The 27,134-nt window shown below is 40.4% G+C and overlaps 1 protein-coding gene across 1 annotated transcript in view; it reads right to left on the minus strand.

Annotated features, from left to right (window-relative positions):
* Window positions 1–27,134, minus strand: part of vps13a (vacuolar protein sorting 13 homolog A) — a 330,557-nt gene that overhangs the window by 178,340 nt on the left and 125,083 nt on the right. Inside the window, exons 23-27 of the mRNA XM_048593475.1 lie at window positions 20,820–20,955; window positions 18,718–18,808; window positions 14,805–14,977; window positions 7,924–8,080; window positions 867–946 (exon numbers count right to left, since the gene is read on the minus strand). Of these exons, the coding sequence (XP_048449432.1) occupies window positions 867–946; window positions 7,924–8,080; window positions 14,805–14,977; window positions 18,718–18,808; window positions 20,820–20,955 (637 nt within the window). The remainder of the gene's footprint in view (window positions 1–866; window positions 947–7,923; window positions 8,081–14,804; window positions 14,978–18,717; window positions 18,809–20,819; window positions 20,956–27,134) is intronic.

The following is a 27,134-nucleotide window of genomic DNA, read 5'->3' on the forward strand; positions in this document are numbered from 1 at the left end:
GCACCTCGATGTCTCGGATAATTGTAACACATTTTCTGTCAAGAAAAGGTTACTGGAACATAAATTGATATATATTCTTCTTAGCTAATTTGAAAAACTGAACATGAAAAACCAGCAGTTTATATTTCCCACTTGAATGCTACAACACACAATCATTACTAAGGGAATGCAGCATATAGCTGCCGCCTGTGGCTTTGGAAGTTTTGTTTTAAAATAAAACGTATGCAAGGCGTGTACAATGTGGACCATACTCACCTGGCCAAATAAAGCTGAGCAAAGTCTCTAAAGGTTATGACTACAGTGTTTTCATGACCCCAAGTTTAAAAGTAGTTAAAATTTAGGTGGAGTAGGATAAAGAGGAAAACTAACGTACATGTATGTTTATGCTCTCACTGTGAAAATACAACTGACCAAGAAAAGGAACATTCTTGCATTTATTAGTGAAATCTGAGCTCAGTTGCATGAAGCTAGGCAGATCAGGAATGTCAAACAAAGAGGATGTTGAAAATATTAGTTACCCCAGTCAGTGTACATTAGGGCTATGCTTGAAGCTTAAAACAGGATGAATAAGCTTAATTTACTGAATGCCTATATTTAGTGATGTTACCAATTTATGGGTATATAGTTACACAATTGCAGCTAAATGGTGCAGATGTCTTTTATTGTTCCAGTGCATTTGCGAATAAAATTGAAATTTAGGTGATAGGTTGTACATTAGAAAATTCACAGAAGTAGAAAGACACAAAACAAACTAACGATAAAATGAAAAAGCTTGATATTTAAATGATACAAACGCAATAGTCACAACAGAAAGAAATGAATGGAATAAATGGTTCGAATGCTGTCTTATAAACATTATTGCATACCTTAATATATTCAATAGTAAGGAGATCATCTTCACAATTGTCCAGAGTGGTGATAATATAAATGGGTTTGTCTTCAGCATCTGAAAGATATTTTATAATCAGAATATGGTGGATAATTTCTATGTACTTTCAACAAAAATACCTTTTAAGCGATTACAGTCAGAACTTAGTTTGCCAAATTATCTCTTTGGTTCTTTCAGTATTATCTATCTTTTTGAAGGAACAATAACAGCTCCATTAAACGGACCACTTTCAACCTCAACACTGTCCGACTGCCTGCCTCCAGCTTTGCCTCTGAATAAACAACCAAAAACCTAGTGTGTGCCTTCATCCTCCTGAAGCCTATATTCTCCAATGCACTTGCCTATCATGTTTCTTTTGTATTGCTGGGGGAAAAAAAAAAATTGTCGAAGATTTGTGGCTTGCACTTATCAGGATAATTCACAAGACCAGCAAAACTAAAGGGAAACCATATCTGAAGAGCACAGCATAATTTTGGTTATATTTTTGCTGCATAGCCATAAATTGAGATTCTGTATCAACTGCTCATACATCTTCCTACTGTCACCAGGCATGCCAGCAATCTTCGAAATGGATGTTTACATGGATGTTCTGACAAAGAGTACTCATTAAGGTCTCCCACTTTATAATGTTAAATGTGAGTGACGTGTTACTGGTAATATCAGTCGCTATCATGTACAATTCTAACAGGCACTGGATTTACATTGGCTGTCAATTTTTAAAGGTGGGATTACTCAATGACAAAAGCCCAAATTAAAAAATGTTCAATTGAGTTGAAATGCTTCAGTACCATCTGCATAGGGCAAATCATCTGTCTCATCTGAACAGGTGATTCAACAACCAGAGCAGGAGAAGTGGGTTATGGTTCATGGAGCACTAGAACCAGTACTGGGGAAACTGCAGGCTGCAGTGCAAAGAGAACGTACACCTGAACTGTTCTGGAGCTGTTGCAAGCTGCATAAGGAGGGAAGTAGAGAGGATGTTAAACTAAATCTTGGAGGAAAGGGATGAAATCTAGGGAGATGTGGTAAATCACAGAGTACAGACAAGCAAGGGAAACAGGTATTTATGTGAGAAATTATAAACAGACCATAACAGGAAGGGATAGATAGTACTAACCGAAAAGAGTACATTAATAGGTAAGGCTAAAGGTTACAAAAGTAATTAAAGCAAAGACGAGAAGCTCCATGACTGAACGCAGGTGGAATTCCACAAGAATATTTCAAAACAAAAAAGGAGGTTAACTGATTGTACTTATTTAGAATTATGCAATTTGATGAACATTGTGGAGAGTTTCAAGGGAGTATATATTGAGATCTGAACAGTGAAAGCCACGTGACAATAGGGAGTGCAGGAAGCTAGCAAAAATGGTGGCAAGGTGGTTCAATTAATTAATGACTGAATAATATAATACAGAGGGATGACCCAAGTTCAGGAAAGTAGAACGTCAAAGCAGTTTGAGTAGAAATTAGAATTGACAAAGGCAAGAAATCACTTGACAGAGTGGTGCACAGGATCACAAAGAGGAACCACATGATACGAAGGAGTGTAACAGAAGAAATATTGGGATCCTGTCAGAAAGGTGCTTATCATAGGGGATTTTAATCTACATAAAGACTTGAAAAATTAAACGGGCAAAGGCAAGGTAACCTAAGACATAATAAAATGTTTTCAGGATATTTTGTTTTAAGAATAAAATGTCCTGGAGCTAGAAAGCAGGATATAGATCCTGCATTGTGTAATGAGGTAGGATAACTGATATATCAATTTTCATTTCCTAAAATTCCCTATTTTCAGGAAGGTTTCTTTAGAAAAGAAAATAGTAAAATCAAGTCCTTTATTCAAAAAGGGAGGCAAAAGCAGAAAAACTGCAGGCCAGTTTGTTTACCATCTGCCAGAGAGAAGATTTTTGGAGCTACTATTAAAGACATCATAGAGGATCACTTAAAATTCGAGGTAAATCAGGCAGAGTCAGAGTGCCACATGAAAGGTTACTGCAGACCTAAAAGTTGTCATATTGGTATGAACAGAAAGTTGGCTGGTTAACAGGAAAAAGCAAGCAGGCATAAATAGATGTTTTTCTGGCTTGCAAGTTGAAATAAGTGATACGTCACTCAATCGGGCCTCAATTTTCTACAATTTTGATAAATGACTTGAATAACATTTGCTGATGACACAAAGATAGGTAGAAAAATGAATGGTGAAGGGGACACCATGAATCCAGGTAATTTAAAGGAGCGATCAAAGATTGAACAAATCAAATATAATGTGAGGAAATGCAAAACTATCTCCTTACACAAGGATATAAATGCAGTGGAACTAATTCAGAGAGGACTTAGTAGTCTAAGAAGACTTAGACTAATATGTAAAGTTGGCAGGTTGGCTTGTGAGCAAGAATTAAGTACACTAATCTTGCATCTGCTGGAATTTAGAAGAGTTAGAAGTATACAAGATCTTGAATCATCTTATCAGGGTGAAGATAGAAAGGGTGTTTCCTCTTCTGGAAAAGTTTAGAAATAGGGGTCACCGTTTAAAAATGAGAGGTCACCGTTTTAAGGCAGATGATCATTTTTTCCCACCAACAGTCCTGCATCTTTGGAACTTTTCCTCAAACGGCAGCAAAAGCAGAGTTTCTGAATATTTTTCAAGAAGAGATAGATATATTCTTGGAAAAACATGGAGTAAAAATATGAGCCACAATATTACTGGATCGTTGAATAGATTAAGTGGCCTACACTTGTTCCTAATTTATACGCTCATAATACATATACTGGTGGAGGACTTCTGTGGCACAGTGGTAGTGTCAATTCCCCTGGATCAAAAAGCCAGGTTCACATCCCACCTGCCCCAGAGAGTGTGTATTAACACCTCTGAACAGGTTGATTTGAAAAATAGATCAACTAAACAAAAGGTTTAAAAAAAAAACTGATAAAATGAATGACCAACTGACTGGTTCCACCATGTCCAATTTGAAAGGATGCACCCTGATGGATCAAAAAGTAACTTGGTGAATGATTGTCAGGAGCAGATTTCACGATAAAGTTTCATGAATAATCATTTGGTACTATTGTTGATAAAAGAAGACATCTTGATGTTTTGGAGAATGAGCTATTTAGATTATGACTTCCAGTTAACTGTTGAGCTTATTCGAATGTAAACCAGGCAGGCTGACTTTAATTGGTCAAGGCATTGCCCTGACAAATGTACCAGAGAATATCTGTCACCTGTTGTGCAGAATCAAAACATGCACAATGACGAGATCCAGACCAGAAACCTCAGAGAATCACCTTGGTTTTGCATTACCTTACTAGTCCAGTGACAAAACTACCGTGCCATCGCTTCCCCTTTACTGTTAGAAGATATTTAAGAAAGGAAAAGACAAAAAAAGGAGTAGCTGTATTAAGAATAATATTAGTCTTCACTGATAGTCTAGTGGTTAGGATTCAGTGCTCTCACCACTGTAGCCTGGGTTTGTTTCCTGGTTAAGGAAGGAGCATTTAAAGGGCAGCACGGTGGCTCAGTGGTTTGCACTGTTGCCTCTCAGCACCAGGGATCCAGGTTCAATTCCAGCCTTGGACGACACTCTGTGTGGAGTCTGAATATTCTCCCCTTATTCGCGTGGGTTTCCTCCAGGTGCTCTGTGCAGGTTAAGGGGATTGGTCATGCTAAATTGCCATTTACTATCCACGGATGTGCAGGTTGGGTGGGTTAGCCACGGGAAATGCAGGGTTACACGGACAGGGTAGAGGAGAGGGTCTGGGTGGGAGGCTCTTCAAAGGGTTGGTGCTGACTTGATAGGCTGAATGGCCTGCTTCTACACTGTAGTGATTCTATGATTTATAGTGCTTGAACTAGAAGTCTGGGGCAGGTGGGAAGGCACAGAACATATTTGGTCACAGGTAGCAAATAGAACTCCCAACACATCACTAGGTGTATTCAATTGACCAACTAATGGCAAAGATATGGGAGAAATAAATTTGCAAGGAAATTCAAGAAAGATGAAGCAATTAATAAAGAATTGTAACTCAAGGTTGCAATTATTCTAATTACAGACATGAACAGTAACAATGTAAAAATCACTCTCCATAATCTGGCAATTTTCAGATACAGGTATGTTGCCAGACAAGTAAAAAGAATTGAAACTGTTGCCCCCTTATTAAAAAAAGTATTAAGAATAAGCCAACAACTACAGACCAGTAACATTGGTGGTGGGCGCATTTTTAGAAACAACAATCCAGGGCAAAACTAACAGGTGCCTGAACACAAAAGTCCGGCACATAAGCATCAACTTGTAAGCTTTTCACTGTACTCATTTGAGCACATGAGAATAGCGCTCATTCTAATTCAATTAGGAAAGCAGCATCAATTTCTTAAGGGAAAATCAAATTTAATTAACTTCAGATTTTCGATGAGTTGATAGAGACCATTGATCAGAATGGTTGATGTGATGCTCCCAGGCTTCCTAAATAATTTAATAAAATACTATGTAACAGGCTTGTTAACAAAGTGTTGCCCGTGAAATAAAGAGATAGATGCAGCATGGATACAAAATAAGCCTACTCTCATCAACCAGTGCTGAATGGTGTTTATCGAGACAGAAGGAAGGTAAAGACTAGGTTTTCCCACAGGTCTGTGACAGCACATTTGCATTTCTTAAGGCACATTCATGACCCAAACTTAGTGAAGGGGGCCATTACTGCCCTTTCAAAATGTGTAGATAATACAAAACTTAGAGGATAGTGATCAACTTCAAAAGGGACATAGGCTGGTGGAATGTGTGGAAAAGGAGTTAAATTAAATTACAATAAGTAGTTGTTAATCACCACTAACGACTGCATGTGGCAGGACTGTGAACCATTTGATCCATTGGTTGTGGTGTTGCTTACCTGTCTAGCACATGCTGCTTTCTGGCTCGGTATGCATGTAGTCCTGTTTTGTAGCCTCACCAAGTTGACACTTTATTTGTCCCTATGTCCGCTGCTGCTCTCAGCATGCCTTTTGCAGTCTTTATTGAACCAGGGTTCAAGGGTGGACAGTGTGCAAAACCATACGATTCTGTTGTGGATGGTGGCCCATAGTAGCTCAGATGTGCAGTTTTGAGTTGCTGGATCTATTCAGAATCTACCCTAGTCAGCACAATAGCAGTACCACACAACACAATGGCAGGTATCCTCAAACTGAAGGCAAGACTTCATCTCCACAAGGACTGTATGGTTGTCACTCCTACCTATAATGTCATGGACAAATGCCTTCGCTACAAGCACACTGATGAGAATGCAGTCAAGTATGCTTTTCCCCCTCACCACAGGCAATAGACCCAGTACAGTAGTTATATTCTTTTGGACTCGGCCAACTCTCTCAGTTGTGGGAATGCTACCGAGCCCCCTTACTGAGGTTGAAGTACAATGCAGCTAATGTAGGTAGTAATCAGCATGAAGTCAGAAGTCACACGACACCAGGTTATGGACCAACAGGTTTTCTTGAAATCATAGGCTTTTGGAGTGCTGCTCCTTTGTCAGCAGTAGACACTGTTTAGATGGATTTTAGTAAAGCCTTTGACAAGGTTCTGCTTGGTAGACTAATTAGTAAAGTTAGGTCACATGGGATTCAGGGTGTGCTTGCCAATCAGATATGTAATTGGCTTAACAGCAGGCAGCAGACAGCCATGGTGGATGGTTGCTTTTTGGACTGGAGGCCTATGACCAGCAGTTTTCCACAGGGATCAGTTCTGGGTCCTCTTTTGTTTGTCATTTATATAAAATGATTTGGATGAGAATATAGAAGACATGGTTAGTAAGTTTGCAGATGACACCAAAAGCGGTAGCATTGTAGACATTGAAGAAAGTTTTCTAAGATTACCAAGGGATCTTGATCAAATGGGTCAATGGGCTGAAAAATGGCAGATGGAGTTCAATCTGGGTAAATGCAAGGTATTGCCTTTGGTACAACAAACAAAGGTAGGGCTTATACAAATCGTGGGAGGGCCCTTGTGTAGTGTTGTAGAACAGAGGGACCCTAAGGGTGCAGGTACATAATTCTTTAAAATTTATGTCACATATAGACACAATGGTTAAAAAGATGTTTGGCATGCTTGCCTTCATTGCTCAGTCCTCTGAGCATAGGGGTTGTTGAGGTTGTACAGGACACTGGTGAGGCCTCTTCTGGTCGCCCAGCTATAGGCAGGATATTATCAAACTAGAGAGGGTTCAGAAGAGATTTGTCAGGATGTTGCTGCAAATGGAGGGTGAGAGTTAAAAGAAAGGCTGGATGGACTGGGACTTTTTCACTGGAGCATAGGAAGTTGAGCGATGACCTAACAGAAGTTTATAAAATAACGAGAGGTATAGATAGAGTTAATAGTAGTTGTCTTTTGCCTAGGATGGGGAATTTCAAGGCTGGAGGCACTTTAAGGTGAAAGGAGAGAGATTTTTAAAAAAAGATACAAGTGGCAATTTTTTTTTAACACAGTGGATTGTTCACGTGCGAAATGAACTTGCTGACAAAGTAGTGAATGTGGGTACAATTACAACGATAGGCTAATGAAGAGGAAAGGTTTGGAGAAGTACAGACCAGGAGCAGACAGGTGGGACTAGTTTAGTTTGGGATTACGTTCGGCATGGACTATTCGGACTGAAGGGTCTGTTTGTGCTTTATGACTTGATGACTAAATACATCACTATTATAATCCACTGCATTCTGGCATGCATCTCATCAATTCTCATCACACTATAGCACCAATCAAGAAAATCAGAACTGGTCCACTTGTGAAATCACAGATTACAGGCCAAAATTTAAATGGCTACTCAAGACTAGATATAATGCAGCAATCTGGAAATTAGAAACACTTTATAAATTATTAACATTGTATTGCCAGAACTCAAGTCAGAAAATGAAAATTATAGCCAAAAATTTGAGTGTGTTATTTTTGAGCCTGGGTATTCATAGGTATCATTTGGTACTTTTGTTTTTAAAAAAAGCTTTCAAATCTTAATACAATTATAATATTGGAAAACTTCTGAAGTCTTTTTCATCTTACCTGTCTGCTCAGGGCATTTTAAACTGATTTCTTTCAGAAATGTGCGTGAAGTCATATCATACGTTCTGATTTTAAGCTCTGTACCAAGTCCGGCTATTTCCAGTTCTAACACAGGGGCTTCAGTATCCTCTACATAACGACAGATTCCCAGTGACATCTAGACAGATATTGTTGAAATAATAAAAATTAGCAATAAGTATATTTTAAGTCAAAAATTCCATATAATAATTGAGCTGGATCTACTAGCCCAATTTTTGAGTTCCTTTTTTAAAATGCCCTTTCTTAGGTTTTGTGTCAACTTTAATTTATACTATTGGGCAGCCAACAATATTTTGCATGAAGGAATTCAGTTGCGCAAAAATTTAATAAGTGACCCAGACTTTGCAGTCAGCAGTGAAACGAATGAAGATGACGATGACCTTAAAAAAGCTGCTCACAATCTAATAACTGTGGCAGTGAAAACCTCCCCTTTCCTGACTGCCATCAAGTCAAGCTCCGCAGCAATAGTGACAGCAACAACAGGGTAACCAACCAATCACGTCGAACAGAGCAAACCATGAAGCAAAAAGCACACAGTCCTTCAATTTCAATAAAATTTTCAGACAATTAAATAAATTGTTTTGATTATTTTAGATTCTTTCATTCAAAGACGTACAAATCTGTGAAAAAAGTGAATCTTTCAAAAAAATCATAACTGGAGAAAAAATTGACCATTCAGAAATATAGGATTTGCTTGTCAGGAGCTTTTGAAGCGGTTAAACATCAAATATATCCTTAGAATGCCATTAAAAACCTAACTATACCTCATTCAACAAGATAAAACTTTAGTTTCAGTTTTTTTTTAAAAAACAAGGCTGACAGCACAAGAATGGATTTGGTTCTCGGTTCAATGACTTCCCATTAACTGTGGTGTTCTGCGGTGGGGAGGGGCGGGGTTACGTTGAGTCCTTTGTACACAGCAGCCACAGAAATCCCCCATGGTGCTGCATCTGGGCCAAGCACAATGAGCCCCCTAGAGGCCCAAGCCTTGGTTAGTGGGCTGTCATGTATACCCTTTATGGGCCTTGTCTTTATAACTGACCCTCCAGAGAAGCAGTGGTAGCAAATTCTGGAATTTCACACAGTCCCGTGCATGTGTAGACTCCAGAAGTTTCAGATATAAAGAAACTCCTCTGGGGACAGAGCAAGAAATTGATACTCTATCAAACAGATGGCCTAACCTCACTGGCTGAAAGACATTTTTTTTGCTATATTATTCTAATGTTGGGAGAGGCAACACAAAAAGAAATCTCTCCCATTTTATAACTAATTCTGGAGATCAATGGTATATTACAAAATGTACTGTGACCATAATATCAATTGCAATTTGTAGAGTGTAGCTGTTATGGCTGGTTCTATTCAAGCCTTTTTTTTCCAAAACTATTATTCATGCACATGACAAGAAGGTACTTGCTTTAAAAGGTTGACTATGCTCCCAGGAGGCCAGACCTAATCAATGAGCATAGATATTTTTATCAAACTGTTCAGAGATGCTGTTATTATATATCTCTGGAGCAGGTGGGACTTAAACCTGGCCCTACCACAATGCAAGAAAGAGCCCTAATCAGTGAGTGTAGGTATTTCCTAGTCAACCTGTGCAAAGATCAATGTTATTAAGGCCACATTTAAAAGGTACAGAATGAGATGGCTAGTAGTTTTAGAAAAGTTATTACCCAGCAGGATCAGTCAGATAGATGGGTGACTGTCAGGAAAGGTAAGAAGGTAGTTCAAAAGTCTCCAGTGGCTAATCCTCTATCAAATAAATATTCAGTTTTTGGAACAGTTGAAGGGGATAGTCTCTCTGAGGAAAATGGAAGGGCCAGTCAGTTATTGGACACTCGAAACGATTCTTATGTTAGGCAGCGTTTGACAAGATTTAATAGAATTATTGTTACAGGGGACTCTTCTGTCAGGGGCATAGATCGGCAATTATGTGGCAGCGAGTGTAAACTTAGGATGGTTTTTCGCTTTCCTGGTGTTAGGATTAAGGATGTTTCTAAATGTTTCAAGCATATTGTTAAAGGTGAGATTGAGAAGCCAGAAATTATTCTACACATTGGTAGGAATGGCATATTTAGGAAAAAAAATTAAAGCAGAACAGAGTGAATTTAAGAGGTTAGGTAGAAGATTTAAAAAAAAACTTAAAAGTAGTGATTTCTGGTTTACTCCCAATGTCAAACTCAAACAAGGGAAGGAACAAAAGGTTAAAAGATGATAAATCAATGGCTGAAGAGCTGGTGTATTGTTCAGGGATTCAGGTTTTTGGACAATTGGAATGTCTTTTAGGATAGAAAAGACCTGTTCAAAAAGAATGGGTCTAACCTAAACTGGAAAGGGACCAATATCACGGCAGGGAGATTTGCTCATTCTATTAAGGGAGACTTTATACTGATAGAGAAGGCGAGTGGAGGAATTCTAGCAATACAAGTGGAAGGATTGATGGGGTAGGTTCTGAATGTGAGGAGAGCGCATCAATTGGAAAAGAAAGACAAGAGAGAGCCAGAGTATATAGTAACTCTGAAGAACTAAGTTGTTTTTATTTTAAAGTAAGGATTTTACAGGCAAGGTTGACGAATTCAGGGCATGTTTAAGAACATGGGATTAGGACATCATTGCTATGACAGAAACTTGGCTGAGAGATGGACAAGACTGGCAGCTCAATGTTCCTTGTTTTAGATGCTACAGGAAGGATAGAATAGGAGGCAAGGAGAGGACATGGCATTTTTCATTAAGCAATACATTACTGCTGTATCTAGGGAACATATTTCTGAAAAGCTGTCCAGTGAAAATATGAATAGAAATTACAAATAAGGAAGGATGGATCACTTTGATGGGATTGTGCAATAGGCCCCCCAACAGTAAGAGAAATTCAGAAACAAATATGTAGGGAGATCTCAGATATATGAGAGCATAATAAGGTTATGAAAATGGGAGATTTTAATTTTCTAAACATTGACAGGGACTATCATAGGTTTGGATGGCGAAGAATTTTTCAAACGTGCTCGAAAAAATTTTCTTTATCCCTATGTGGATGCTGACTAGAGAAAGAGCAAAATTAGACCTCCTTTTGGACAATAAAGGCAGGGCAGGTGAATGAAGTAAAAGTTGGGTAACACTTGGGGTCTAGCGATCATAATTCTATTAGTTTCAAAATGGTTATGGAAAAGGATAAGCTTTCCACAGAAGTTAAAGTTTTTGATTGGAGTAAGGCAAATTTTAATGGTATGAGACAAGAACTTTCAAAAGTTGATTGGAGTTGACTGTTGGCAGTTAAAAGGATGTCTGACAAGTGGGAGGCGCTCAAGATAGTGTGATGATGAGAGTTCAGAGGCATTTTGTTCCTGCTAGGGTGAATGGTAGGGTTGGTAAGATTAAGCAACAATGGATAAATAAAGATATTGTGGTTCTAGTCAAGAATAAAAGTCAACTTTTTTAAAAATATAGACAACTTAGTTCAATTGAATCTCTCTTAATCAATATAAAGTGTGTTGGGGCATTCTTGAGAGAGAAATCAGGAAGGCAAAGAGGGCATATGAGACAGTACTGGCAGATAAAATTAAAGGATAATCCAAAGAGATTCTACAAATACATTAAGAGCAAGAGGGTAACTAGAGAGGGGGTTGGGCCCCTTAAAGATCAGGGAGGAGGTCGTCTTTACATTCTTATCTCCTGAGGTTCAGAGATACTAAATGAATATTTTGCATCAGTTTTTACTGTGGAGAAAGAAAGAGAGTCTAGAGAATGCAGAGAAATAAACTTTGATGTTTTAAAAACAGCTCACATTACAAAAGAGGAAGTTTGGGAGGTCTTGGAGAATATAAAGGTGGATACATCTCCAGGACCTGATCGAATGCCTCCCAGAATGTTGTGGAAAGTAAGTGAGGAAATTATGAGACCCCTTGCAGAAATATTTCCATCATCTATAACTACGGGTGAGGTGTCTGATGACTGGAGGGTGGCGAATGTTATACCTTTGTTTAAGGAAGGTCATAAGGAGAAACCAGGGAACTACAGACCTGTGAGCTGACTTCGGTTATGGGTAAATTGTTGGAGGTGATTATAATAAGATAGGATTTACGGACATTTAGGGAGGCAAAAACTGATTAGGGATAGTCAGCATGGTTTTTTGTGAGGAAAATCGTGTCTCACAAACTTGATTGAGTTTTTTGAGCAAGTTACCAAAAAGGTTAATGATGGCAGAGCAGTAGACGTTGTTTGTTTAGATTTTAGTAAAGCCTTTGACAAGGTTCCGGTTAGTAGACTAATTAGTAAAGTTAGGTCACATGGGGTTCAGGGTGAGCTTGCCAATCAGATATATAATTGGCTTAATGCTAGGAGACAGAGTAATGGTGGAGGGTTGCTTTTCAGACTGGAGGCCTGTGACTAGCGGTGTTCCACAGGGATTGGTTCTGGGTCCCTTTTTGTTTGTCATTTATATAAACGATTTGGATGAGAATATAGAAGACATGGTTAGTAAGTTTGTGGATGATACCAGAAGCAGTAGCATTGTAGACATTGAAGAAGGTTTTCTAAGATTACCAAACGATCTTGATCAAATGGGTCAATGGGCTGAAAAATGGCAGATGGAGTTCAAGCTGGATAAATGCAAGATATTGCATTTTGGTACAATAAACAAGGGTAGGACTTATACAATTAGTAGTAGGGCCTTGGGTAGTGTTGTAGAACAGAGGGATCCTAAGGATGCAGGTACATAATTCTTTACAATTTATGTCACATATAGACACGATGGTTAAAAAGGCATTTGGCACAGTGCCTTCATTGCTCAGTCCTTTGAGCATAGGCGTTGTTGAGGCTGTACAGGACATTGGTGAGGTTCTTCTGGAATACTATGTCCAGTTCTGGTCGCCCAGTTATAGTCAGGATATTATCAAGCTGGACAGGGTTCAGAAGAGATTTGCCAGGATGTTACTGCATATGGAGGATTTGAGTTATAAAGAAAATCGGATAGACTGGGACTTTTTTTTCACTGGAGCACAGGAAGTTGAGAAGTGACCTAATAAAAGTTTATAAAATAATGAGAGGTATAGAGAGTTGATGGTAGTTGCATTTTCTCTAAGATGGGGGATTTCAAGACGAGGGAGCTCATTTTAAGGTGAGAGGAGAGAGAGATTTTAAAAAGACATGAATTCCAATTTTTTTTTTTTTTTTTAAACAGAGGGTGGTTCGCTTGTGGAATGAACTTCCTGATGAAGAGGTGGATGTGGGTACAAGTACAATGTTTAAAAAACATTTGGATGGATATATGAATTGGAAGGGTTTGGAGGGATATGGGCCAGAAGCAGGCAGCAAAAGCATGAGAAAACCACCACTTGAAAGCTCCCATGCAATTCACACACCGTTCTGCCTTACAGAATTATAAAGCCCCGTTCCTTCATTGATACTGGGTCAAAAACCTGGAATGCCCTTGCCAGCAGTGCTGTGTTTACCTACATCACTTGGACAGGTATCACAGTGATAGACAATAAATATATCCCTCGTCAATAACATTACATTGTATGAATAATTCATTTCACAAATTCAAAATTTGAAGTGTGCTATCCCAATATACTTTTATACAGTGCAGGACATCTAGGTCAGAGTATTAATCTATCCAAAAGATGGCCAAACGGCAACAAACTGTGTTTCAGGGTAATCTACAATTAATTGCTTGGTAGTACAGAACTTAAACTTTGCTAAGAGATGTGAAATTAAAGCATTTAGTTTTTCATTCATCAGGAGTGAAAGGCAAGAAAACCAACTGGAAGAAGAGAATAATTTGTACAGCCTAAAATGTTGGTTCTGATTGCTTGAACTATGATTAGCACTAGGTTTACAAGTTAAATTCAACCTGGCAAGGTGACACCAATTGATTAAAGCACTGCCATGGGGAGGGATATAGCCAGTCGCTGCTCCATAACCCTTTCCTCATTTTGTATAATCGTTATTCTCCTCTTAAAATTGGCTTTACTGTGTTGCAGTCCTTATGAATGCAAGACAAAAAGCTTTGGTTACATGTCTCTTTTACTCATGGTGAATACCTAGTTAGAACCAAATGATCAGATAAAAAGGACAATACACAACACAAGAAACATTTGCTGAAACAACAACTTGTATTCATATGTAACCTTTCATATAATACAAATATCCTAAAACACGTCACAGGAACGTCTTGAAACAATAATTGATACAGAATCTCAGAAGGGGTTATTATTTTTGTTTCTGTGAATAATTGTATTTTCTAATTGGATGTTAAACATTAGGCATATAGGAAGAAGAGCTTCCTTCAAAGGGCCCCTTTTCTATCCCACACACATCGCCACCATGGGTACTCTTATTCCCTTCCCCCAGGTCCATTTGATTTCTCAATCAAGACACCTATATCTGGTATGAGAACCCGTACTTGCCTGCTCCAAGACTCTGGGACTTATATCTGGTTACTGTGTTTCCAGTCCTGGCCACTACTGTTATTGACTGCAGCGCTGCTCCCAAGTAGATGGGCTAGCCCCTTTCTGAGGCGGGCTTGCCCCTTTGAGGTGGGCTTTCTGCCTGAGTGAGAAATGTAAGTTGGATCTCCAGCCAATAAATGCACCTAGAGAAATGAATGGCTGCAGGGTGCCATGATCAGCAGGGATGCATTCCCCTCTGACTCTTCAGGCAGCGAGGTGGGGAACCCAGACATCCAAAAAATCCCACCTCAGGGTTAGGGTTAAAAAACAGGTGTTGGCAAAATTATTGTTCTGAAAATAAGCCTGAAGCTTTCCAAAATGAGAACTTAGTTCAACATCAGTAAAATTTCAGGCATTAAAAAGGAAAAGCATGTCTTGAATAGTTAAAATAATTACCTTTGATATTTCAAATTGCATTTGGAAGTCAGTCATATTTTTCATAGATTCTTGCTTTCTCAATTGTTTCTGGCGTATACTTTCTGACCTTTGTAATGAAATAGCTTTGGCTGGCAGAAATGGTGCTTCATCCACAGGTGAGCTTGGAGCATCATAGAATTCATCGTCTGAATCTATGAAAGTTAAATCTGGTTACAAATTTTGCATAGGGAATTTTAAAACAGACAAATGTGCTCTATGGGGAAAAATGAATCTTTATTAACAGAAATGCAGATATAAACAAGATATTCTTCTTGAAAACTTAATTCAGTTCATTCTGTTTGAAAGTAAAGCTATTTTTACCATTCAATAGTATACTAGTTTAAAATTTCCTAGCTCACCTCCAATAATCCCCAACCTTGAATGGAATTTTTAATGATGTATATAAACTCAATAAGGGAATAACTTGTTTCCACCAAATCCTATGACGGATAGGGATACAGACCAACCAGGAATAACAAAATCGTGGATTGTGCTATTTTAGAAATCCGCTACCAGAGAGGATTGTGCGATTTGTTGGGGCCCATCAAGTTGGGGGAAAAATAATTTGGGTCTGGGGCCAACCTTGTGAGTATGTGGATCTGTGGGTAGCAAATTAATTTATGATGCAAGAGGACTAAGTGTATTCTGAAGTGATATGAAACATGGCACAATGTTAATAAATGTTACAATATTAGAATCATAGAATCCCTACAGTCTGGAGGGACCTCCCAACAACCCGTAGCCTATTCCTGTAACCCCACATTTACCATGGCTAATCCATCTAGCCTGACCATCCCTGAAAACTACTGGCAATTTAGCATGGCCAATCCACCTAACTTGTATATCTTTGGACTATGGGAGGAAACCACAGCGCCCGGTGAAAACCCACAGACAGTAAAAACTGTGGCTTGGTTATGAGAAAAGAAAAATACTAGCAGCAACTAAGAGATAATTTTTGACAATATAAAGCAAGTAATATTAGACTCAATTTCAGAAAAGCAAATGGCTAAAAATAGGGAAAAAAAATCAAAGGCACGCTAAAATGCAAGTTAATAGGTAAAATTACAAACAGAACAGAGGATATAAATTTTAAATGCGAATGAGGGCTATGCACTATATGAAAGTAAAGCATGTTTGAACTTTAGAGATAGTAGGAACTGCTATCGTAGGACTTTACACAGGTTTTCTACAACAACTGAGATTGTCTCGGTTACTTAACCATAAACTAATCTGGATTTTAGTTTATTATCGAAACATTCTAATTTTCAGGTGTTTCACTTTCAGGAACATATGCCTTCTTTCAGAAGCTAGTAGTTTATGGATAGTCATGGACTAAGTTAGAGGAAGACCAAGATTGAAATGGTTTAAAAATTTGAAAAGGGATTCTGAAAATAACCAAAAATATATTTGATAAAGGCCCACAAAACAGATTATCAGTAAAGGAGAAGCTCTTGGAACAAATGGAACTGTGGCAGCATAGATACAAAGATTGCTAACTTCCAGTTAAAAGTGACGATGCATGGTTGTTGTTTGGGCTTAACACAATCAATTTTCCCAGGGGATGGTACTCAAGAGTTGCTACCGATCTTGATTTAGGCATAAGGGGCATATTTTCTCAAGAGTGAAACCTGGCTTGATAGATCGTAAGTTTTAGTTTTGCAGTTTGGTTACCTTGCTGTTGAGTCCCTAACACATTCACACAGAGCTATCAATGTTCTCTTAACAAAAGAACATAAGTTTATAATACAAAAAAACTCAATTCAAGGTAATTTAGAAACATCTTAAATTGTAAAATGATTCAACCATCTTTTTCCAGCAATTTATTTTACAACATCGCAATCCCAGTGAAGTTTCACTGCTATCTTAATTCTAGTTTTTCTATTCAAAATTACTTTTCTTAGTCATTCTCCTTGGAGTACTGAAGGGCTCATATACTTCTTTCCAGCTATGATGGACCTGAGACTTCTATCAACTCTTACAGTCTGAGATTCCTACAACTGCCCACTTGATAGTTGAGTTAAGAAGAAGAAATGTCATCTAACCGTCTGTTTCTTTAACAGGATTGGACAAAGTCAGCATGGATTTTTGAAAGGAAAATCATGCTTAACAAATCTACTGGATTTTCTGAAGATGGAAAACAGTAGAATAGATAATGGAGAACCCGTGAATGTGATATATTTGGATTTTTAAGTAGTCTTTTGATAGTTCCACAAAACAGTGAGCCACATAGAATCACATGGGACAGGGGATAATATATTGACAGGGATTGAGACTTGATTGACAGACAGGGGTCAGAGGGAATAAATGAGGTCTTTTTCCAAGTGGCAGGTAGTGACAACTTGGGACCCAGCTATTCATGACAGGAAATAAACCTAGATGAGGGAACAAAATGAAACATTTCCAGGTTGGCTGGTAATATAAAACTGGGCAGGATTGAGAGTTGTAAAGAGGATGTAATGAGGTTTCAAGGTAATTTAGTCAAGTTGAACACGTGAGCAAACACATGGCAAATACCAGTTACAACATTAGCACTGAAAGGAAGGGCATTATTTAAATGGTAACATATTGTGAAACGTGGAAGTACAAACATTTCTAGGCGCCCTTGTACACAAGTCAATAAAAGTAGACAGACAGGTGGAGCCAGCAATTAGGAAGGCAAACAGTATACTGGCCTTCATTGCAACAGAATACAAGTTCAGAACTAGCAATTTCCAAGGCAGTTATACATGGCCTTGGGGACATCATACTTACAGTACATTTGAGTTTTGTTAAGTCCAGTAAGCCAAAAGCAAAAGTTTGTCTTGGGTGACTGGGATAACTATCATTAGATAGATCGTTGGTGTATACAAAGCAGACTTCAGTTCAAACAGAAGTAAACTTTGGCACTCAGCCCAAGGAAAGTGGAAATCAAAGGTGAAAATGCAATAACCTGAAGGGCAACATGTTTCAGCTTGGGTGCAATTCTATTTCACAAAACAAATGGAGTGACTCATTGACTGGTTCATTTCAGTTCTACAGTCAATTCACACGGGCTCTTTGTTACTCAAAGCAGCTTTTATTCTTTTCATGCTCTGAAATTTTTAAAATTGATACTACAAAAATAGTAAAGATAGGTCTGTAAAATATTTAAATTGTGAATTAGTTTGACAACAATTATAGAAGGCTGTTAACACTGCAAAACATCCATTAATGGCTTTGATAAAGGAATAAAATTAATCATGTGAGACGAACAACAACTACTGAAAAAAGTGCAGAAGTAAATTAAATTTTTAGGCAGAATAATGACACATTTACCTAAACTTGTAGCAAATGTTCTCTACTTTGGAGTCAATTCAAGAATTGCAGGTGGAAATACAGTACAAAAATTGAAGCATGGGGGTTGCAGGAGCCGAGCGAAAGGTTGAAATACACAGATGCACGGGATTAACAAAGCAATACAGATGCATTAGTACACTACATGGTCCCAAAAGCAAAAGCCAATGGGATAATAAGCTTCATCATTAGATATAGAATATAAAAGATGTGGTCAAACATCATATAGGACACATTGTTTTGAGTACCCAACTTTACAAGATTACTGTGCCTGATACATCAACATGCTTGGTGTGAAGGGATTTAATTGCAAAGAACTGGACAAACTTAAGTTACATTCCCTACAATCAAGTATGTAACTGGGCAAGACGATAAATATAAAAGAAACAATGATTAGCAGTAAAAGTAAATCCAGCTAAATCCAGCTTCTTATTCAGAAAGTCAAAAGGTAGAATGAACTGTCCCAAGAAAGACAGACACGAAATTAGTTCATGTATCAAAAGGTGGCGCATGTTTACTTGGAAGGTGGAGATGTTGCAAAAGGGTTTGTATCTTAATGCTATATTCTTGCAAATCTTACCTGCCATACTCAGAACAGAAGAGTATAGGTCCTTGTGTACTGCTCTTTTTTGAACAGACCGTGGCGTCATATTAGGTGATACTTTCTGCGTCTAAACAAATTTCAAACATCAAATGAGAAAATTAACTAGACTCTAATTATAGTTTCCAATTTACTTCAAAACATATTTACCCTTCAAGTAAATCCTGGAAAAATTATTCATCCCAGAGAAATTTACAAAAGGGTGTTAATTTAAAATTACTCCAAAATAGTAATTTGCATTAAGTTAAATATTATATTCCCCATGCAGATGGCCTAAAGAAGGCCCTCCGCTTCTTCCTGTCCCGCAGGCCCGACCAGTTCCCCTCCACTGACACCCTCATCCGCTTAGCTGAACATGTCCTCACTCTCAACAAATTCTCCTTCAATTCCTCCCACTTCCTACAGACAAAGGGGGTGGCCATGGGTACCCACATGGGCCCAAGCTATGCCTGCCTCTTTGTAGGATACGTGAAACAATCCCTCTTCCAAAGCTACACTGGCCCTATCCCCCACCTCTTCCTCCGTTACATTGATGACTGTATCGGCGCCGCCTCGTGCTCCCACGAGGAGCTCAAACAGTTCATCCACTTCATTAACACCGTCCACCCCAACCTTAAGTTCACCTGGGCCATCTCTGATACCTCTCTCTCCTTCCTGGACCTCTGTCTCCATCTCTGGCATCCACCTGGAAACCGATATCCATTTCAAACCTACCAACTCCCACAACTACCTAGAATACACCTCCTCTCACCCACCTTCCTGCAAAAAGGCCATCCCCTGTTCCCAATTCCTTTGCCTCCACCACATCTGCTCCCGAGATGAGGCATTCCACTCGCGGACATCCCAGATGTCTTCTTTTTTCAAAGGACCGTAACTTCCCCTCCACAGTGGTCGAAAATGCCCTCGACCGTGTCTCCCGCATTTCCTGCAACTCATCCCTCACACCCCCTACCCACAATAACCAAAACAGAATCCCCCTCATCCTCACGTACCACTCCACCAACCTCTGAATCCAACGCATCATCCTCCGACATTTCCGCCATCTGCAATCTGAGCCCACTGCCAAAAACATGGTTCCCTCTCCACCCTCATCTGCTTTCCGGAGGGACCACTCTCTCCGTGACTCCCTTGTCTGCTCCACACTCCCCTCCAGCCCCACCACACCCAGCACTTTTCCCTGCAACTGAAACAAGTGCTACACCTGCCCTTACACCTCCCCACTCACCCCCATCCCAGGCCCCAAGACGACCTGCCACATCACAGATGTTTACCTGCACATCTGCTAATGCGGTATACTGTATCCGCTGTTCCCGTTCTGGCCTCCTCTACATCGGGGAAATCAAGCGGAGGCTTGGGGACCGCTTTGCGGAACACCTACGCTCAGTTCGCAACAAACAACTACACCTCTCAGTCGTGAACCATTTCAACTCCCCCTCCCAATCCTTGGACGACATGTCCATCCTGGGCCTCCTGCATTGCCACAATGACGCCCCCCGAAAGCTGCAGGAACAGCATCTCATATTTCGCTTGGGAACCCTGCAGCCCAAGGGTATCAATGTGGACTTCACAAGCTTCAAAAACTCCCCTCCTCCAACTGCATCCCAAAACTAGCCCAGCTAGTCCCCGCCTCCCTAACCATTCCTCCCACCTCAAGCCCCACCTCCATCTCCTACCCACTAACCTCATCCCGCCTCCTTGACCTGTCCGTCCTCCCTGGACCGACCTAGCCCCTCCCTAACGCCCCACCTACATTCACCTTCACTGGCTCCATCCCCACCTCTTTGAGCTGTTTGTCTCCTCTCCACCTATCTTCTCCTTTATCCATCTTCTATCCGCCTCCCCCCCTCTCCCTATTTATTTCAGAATCCCCTTCCTCATTTCTGAAGAAGGGTCTCGACCTGAAACGTCAGCTTTCCTGCTCCTCTGATGCTGCTTGGCCTGCTGTGTTCATCCAGCTCTACACCGTGTTATCTTAGATATTACGTTTTGTTTGCAAAACATGCTTTCTACAACGAAGAAGTTACTACTTTTTGACAGCATTCTGCACATATTTCACTTGAAATGCAAAGTTTTAAGCCTACCTGACGGGATTTTAAGGATGGTGGTGGTGAATTACTTCTTGGTTTAGGAATACTATCAATCAACTCTAAAACTCGTCTAAGTTTTTGGTCTGAGATGCAAACTGAAAGTAAAGCAAGTCCACCATAAATTTTAAACCTATTTAAGAAAAAAGAAACAGTACATTAGATACTTAAATCAACATATGCAAAACCACTTTCATTTTCTAATGGGAACTTCATTTCATCTCTAAATGTTTTACTCGTTTCAAAATTGTGTGTTCAACAAAGAGCATCCCATCTCAAGACATAGGTGGAAAGATATTTCTACAGACTGGATCATTAATAAATGGGCAAGAGAGATGGTTAAACATAGCACCATTGTTAGACGAATTCAGAGACACGGTCACACCACCAGTCAGGAGCAAGCTGGGAGATAAGCTATGGGTGACTGCCGGTCAGTCTAAGTGAAACATGCAGATTGGTCAACCCCTGCGCTGTCTGTTTAGCCTTTCCATATGAACTAATCCCTTCCTCCCAATGGTATGTGCGCATCACCTCTGAACTGCTTCTAGTACAAAACTGTTCACAATAGTCTAAATATGGATTAAATATCACCGGGGTCAGCTGCAGTAAGACTACTCTACTTTTATAAAAACCGAAAGAACTGCGCATGCTGTAAATCAGGAACAAAAGCAAAGTTGCTGGAAAAGCTCAGCAGGTCTGGAGCATCCATGAAGGAAAAAAGAAGAGTCAACCTTTTGGGACCCTGCCGAGGAAGGGTCACTGGACCCGAAACGTTAACTCTTTTTTCCTTCACTGATGCTGCCAGACCTGCTGAGCTTTTCCAGCAACTTTGTTTTTGTTACTCTACTTTTACACGCAATTCCGCTTGCAATAAAATCTATTTGCCACACAAGCTACACAGCTTTTCAAGGTTGCTCGACTACTCAATAAAATCATGACTGATCAATGTGTGTTTCAAATTCTTCACTACCATCCCACCATCTCCTCCCTAGTATCCTTTCATCCCTTTACCTAATTATAATCTGGCTACATCAGTCTTTAAAATATTCAATGATCCCCATTTCCAGTTCCTCCTAATGCACAGTATGTTCCAAAGTACCACAAGTCTTTGAGAGAAAAGAACAATTCCCTTTATCTGTCTTGAACAGGATAGCCCCCAATGTTAAAATACAGTATCTTCAAGTTCTGAGCTCAGTTAGAACAGCAAACATTCTTTCCATGCCCATCTTGTCAAGATCACTCAGAATCTTATAAACTTTAATTAGATCACCCTAGCTCTTTTAAACGCTAATGAAAACTTGTCCAATCTTTCTTATTAAGCTAACCCACTCATTGCAGGAATCAATCTAGGAAACCTCCACTGAACTCCCCCCAACACATTTACAGCCTTCTTCAATAAGGTTCCAAAACTGACACAGTATTTAAGTTTAAAAAACCCAGAGAACTGCAGATGCTCAAAATCAGAAATAACTGCTGGGAAAAAATTAGCAGGTCAGGCAGCATTTGTGGAGAGAAAGTAGAGTTGATGTCACTGAACCTGAAACCCATCTTCAGAACTGATTATTGCTAAGAAAAGGTTGGGTGTGGGGGGGGGGGGGGGGGGGGAAGAAAGTAATAATTAATAGATTGCTGCCTGACCTGCTGAGTTTTTCCAGCAATTTCCAATTTTGTGCAGTATTCAATATGCGGTCTCCCAATGCACTGTGTAACTAGGGGATCCCACTCGTCACATCCAAGCTACCCACTTCAAGAGCAATTAGGGATTGCAACAAATGCTGGTTTTGCCTGCTATACTCTCACAATGTTCTTACTAAACTGCACGGCCTCAGAGGTCTGTGCAGTGGATAAGAAAATCAGAGGGATTTGATTTTGATTTCATTACTGGCAAGAATACAATAAAATACAGTGAAAAGCTATCGTTTGTCGCCATGATACGGTGCCAATTAGGATAATTTTAGAATAAGAAAGATCTAGCTTGAAGAGAGTCCATCAGTCCTGAGCCAGATCATCACCGTCAATGATGCCTGTGCTGCCACTAATTCGATCCCATTTACACTGGACACAACCAACATCGAAGTTGCCACTCCTTAGATGCCAAATTTGCCATTGGGCCTATACTCCTCCGCCACCTACTCGACCCAAACAATGTCAGAGTCATGTCTCTCACTGCTGGGCCCACCTCATCGACACTGCCATGATGCCCTTCCACCACTGCTGTGCTGCCACCAGCATTGGAGCAAACCAAGAACAAAGTCACCAATCCTTGCATGCCATCTCTTGCCACTGGCCTACCTTGTTGACGTTGCCTCTGCTGATATTGTAGCCACCGATTGCAGGTCCTATGCCTGCTCTGGAAAAGTAAGTAGGGGCTCACTCAAGGTCTGTGCTGGGCCCAGTCTCCTCCCCATCCTTGCCTGCTTGAGGACTGTGTAGGCCTGTCTTGAGATCGATGAGGTCCACACCTTGGGTCATATCAAGGTCTGTGCTAGGCTCACTCATAGCCCGTGGTAGGCCTGCCTAATGTCCCTGTCCTTGGCCCTGCTCCAGATCCGTCAAGATCTGTGTCCTATGCTCTCACTGCCGCCAGACAAAGTTGCCGCCTCCACGTCCAAGCTCAGGACAAGGTCAGTACGTTTTAAAAAAAAAGAAAAAGGGGGAAAAAAAGCAGTTGGAGCAGATGAGCTCCAGCACAGCAGCCCTACTCTGCATTATTTTGGACTTGAACAGGTCTAATACCCGGTGCTTTCATCCCATGACATATGCAACTTCAAGTTAATTCAGCTTTTTTTTTTAAAATTCATTCATGGGATGAGCGAGTCACTGGCTAGGCCAGCATTTATTGCCCATCCCTAATTGCCCAGAGGGCAGTTAAGAGTCAACCACATTGCTGTGGATCTGGAGTCACATGTAGGCCAGATCAAGTAAGGATAGCAGTTTCCTTCCCTAAAGAACATTAGTGAACCAGTTTTTCCCAACAATTAGCAATGCATTCATAGTCATCATTAGACTCTGAATTCCACATTTTTATTGAATTCACATTCTACCATCTACTATGGCAGGATTCCCTGGGTCCCCAGAACATTTCCTGGGTTTCTGGATTAACAGGCCAGCAACAACACCACTAGGCTGTTGCCTCCCCTGTTAGGGCCCGCCTCAGGACCACTCCCTGGTTCATGATACCACGAAGAATGAATCAGATTGTTTGGTGGTTGGCATTTGTGACACTGGAGACCTCAGAAGAACAGATCATACAGACCGCTCTACAGAAGGTGAATGCAAATGCTTCAGCAAGATGAGTCAACTGACTATGGCACCATGGTCCAGGAGGCCATTCAAGAGGGGGGAGCAAAAAGACAGATTGTAGTTGTAGGTGATTCCATCATCAGGGGGATAGACAGTATCCTCTGCGAGCAGGATAGAGAATCCCGCATGGTGGGTTGCCTGCCCAGTGCCAGGGTGCAAGACATCTCTGACCGGCTTGAGAAGATATTAGAGAGGGAGGGGGAGGATCCAGTTGTAGTCCATGTAGGTACCAACAACATAGGCAGGACTAGGAAAAAAGACCTGTTTCGGGATTATGAAAAGCTAGGAACAAAATTAAAAAAAGGGTCAATCTCTGGATTGCTGCCCAAGCCACGTGCAAATTGGCATTGGGAGGCGAGGATCAGGGAAGTAAACACGTGGCTAAAAGACTGGGGTGGGAAAGAGGGTTTCCTTTTCATGGGGCACTGGCATCAGTTCTGGGACAGGAGGGATCTATACCGCTGGGATGGACTCCACCTGAACAGGGCCGAGTCCAGTGTTCTGGCGAAAAGGGTAAATAGGGTGGTTAATAGGACTTTAAACTAGTAAGTGGGGGGTGGGGGTGGGGGTGGCGGGAAGAGGGAGAAGTGAGCGTAGAGGGAGAATAACAATTGATGTAAGGCAAAGCAGCAGGTTAGCAGGTGACAAGGAAGCTTCAACTCCATTGAAAGTTAGGAAAAAAGTTAAAGGGAAGGAGAACTCAAGAGCTGCTAGTAATAGGACCCAAAAAGAAGGTGCAAAAACTGGCATAAGGGCACTTTATCTGAATGCTCGGAGCATTCAAAACAAGGTGGATGAGTTGACGGTGCAAATCATGGCAAATGGGTGTGATTTAGTGGCCATTACAGAGACATGGTTACAGGACGGTCATGACTAGGAGTTAAATATCCAGGGGTAACAAACTGTTCGGAAGGACAGACAGGAAGGTAAGAGAGGTGGTGTTGCTCTGATTTTTAAGGATGATATCAGGGCGGTAGAGAGAGATGATATAGGTTCTACTGAACAAAATGTTGAATCCATTTGGGTGGAAATTAGGAATAGCAGGGAGAAGAAGTCACTGATAGGTGTGGTCTATAGGCCACCAAATAATGACATCGTGGTGGGGCGGGCAATAAACATAGAAATAGCTAATGCATGTAAAAATGGTACAGCAATTATCATGGGGGATTTTAATCTACATATCGATTGGACAAACCAGGTCGGTCATGGCAGCCTTGAGGAGGGGTTCATAGAATGCATCCGCGATAGTTTCCTTGAACAATATGTAATGGAACCTACGAGGGAGCAAGCTATCCTAGATCTAGTCCTGTGTAATGAGACAGGAATAATTAATGAACTCACAGTTAGGGATCCTCTCGGAAGGAGCAATCACTGTATGGTCGAATTTAAAATACAGATGGAGTGTGAGAAGGTTAAATCCAGTACTTATGTCCTGTGCTTAAACAAAGGAGACTATGAAGGAATGAGGGAGGAGTTAGCTAAGGTAGAATGGGAGCAAAAACTTTATGGTGGGTCAATTGAGGGCTTTCAAAACGATTTTCCACAGTGCTCAGCCGAAGTATATACCAGTGATAAGGAAGAACTGCAGGAAAAGAGAGCGCCAGCCATGGATGTCTACGGAAATAAAGGAAAGTATCAGATTGAAAAAAAAACATACAAAAAAGCAAAGAGTAGTGGGAAACTAGTAGACTGGGAAATCTTTAAAGGCCAACAGAAAGCCACAAAAAAGGTTATAAAGAAAAGTAGGATAGATTTTGAGAGTAAACTAGCTCAGAATATAAAAACAGGCAGCAAAGGTTTCTATAAATATGTAAATCGTAAAAGAGTGGCGAAGGTAAACATTGGTCCTTTGGAGGATGAGCAGGTCAATTTAATAACTGGGAATGAGGAAATAGCCGAGACATTAAACAGTTACTTCGTGTCGGTCTTCACAGTGGAAGACACAAATAACATGCCAAAAACTAATGGCAAGAAGGTTACAGCAGGTGAGGACCCAGAAACTATCATTATCACTAAGGAGGCAGTGCTGGGCAAGCTAATGGGACTAAAGGTAGACAAGTCTCCTGGCCCTGATGAAATGCATCCCAGCGTACTAAGAGGTGATGGGGGAAATAGCAAATGCACTAGTAATTATTTACCAAAATTCACTGGACTCTGGGGTGGTTCCCGCAGATTGGAAAATAGCCAATGTGACGCCACTGTTTAAAAAAGGAAGTAGACAAAAAGCAGGTAACTATAAGCCAGTTAGCTTAACTTCGGTAGTGGGGAAAATGCTTGAATCTATCATTAAGGAAGAAATAGCAAGACATCTGGATATAAATTGTCCCATTGGGAACGCCCAGCATGGGTTCATGAAGGGTAGGTCATGTTTAACTAATTTGGTGGAATTCTTTGAGGACATTACTTGCATGGTGGACAATGGGAAACCTGTGGATGTGGTGTATCTGGATTTCCAGAAGGCATTTGACAAGGTGCCACACCAAAGGCTGCTACATAAGATAAAGTTGTATGGTATTACTGGTAATGTATTGGCATGGATAGAGGATTGGTTGACCAGTAGAAAGCAAAGAGTAGGGGTAAATGGGTGTTTTTCTCGTTGGCGGTCAGTGGCTAGTGATGTGCCTCAGGGATCAGGTTGGGACCGCAATTGTTTACAATTTACATAGATGATCTGGAGTTGGGGACTAAGTGTGGTGTGTCAAAATTTGCAGATGACACTAAGATGAGTGGTAGAGCAAAGTGTGCAGAAGAGACTGAAAGTCTGCAGAGGGATATAGATAGTCTAAGTGAGTGGGCAAAGGTCTGGCAGATGGAGTACAATGTTGATAAGTGTGAGGTCATCCATTTTGGTAGGAATAACAGCAAAATGGACCATGTTTCAAATGGCAAAAAATTGCAAGCACTCTGCTACGCAGAGGAACTTGGGTGTCCTTGTGCATGAATCGCTAAAAGTAGGATCGCAGTTGCAGCAGGTAATTAAAAAGGCAAATGGAATTTTGTCTGCCATTG

Source organism: Rhincodon typus, chromosome 3, assembly GCF_021869965.1.
Source record: "Rhincodon typus isolate 14 chromosome 3, sRhiTyp1.1, whole genome shotgun sequence".
NCBI classification, from domain to species: Eukaryota; Metazoa; Chordata; class Chondrichthyes; order Orectolobiformes; family Rhincodontidae; genus Rhincodon; species Rhincodon typus.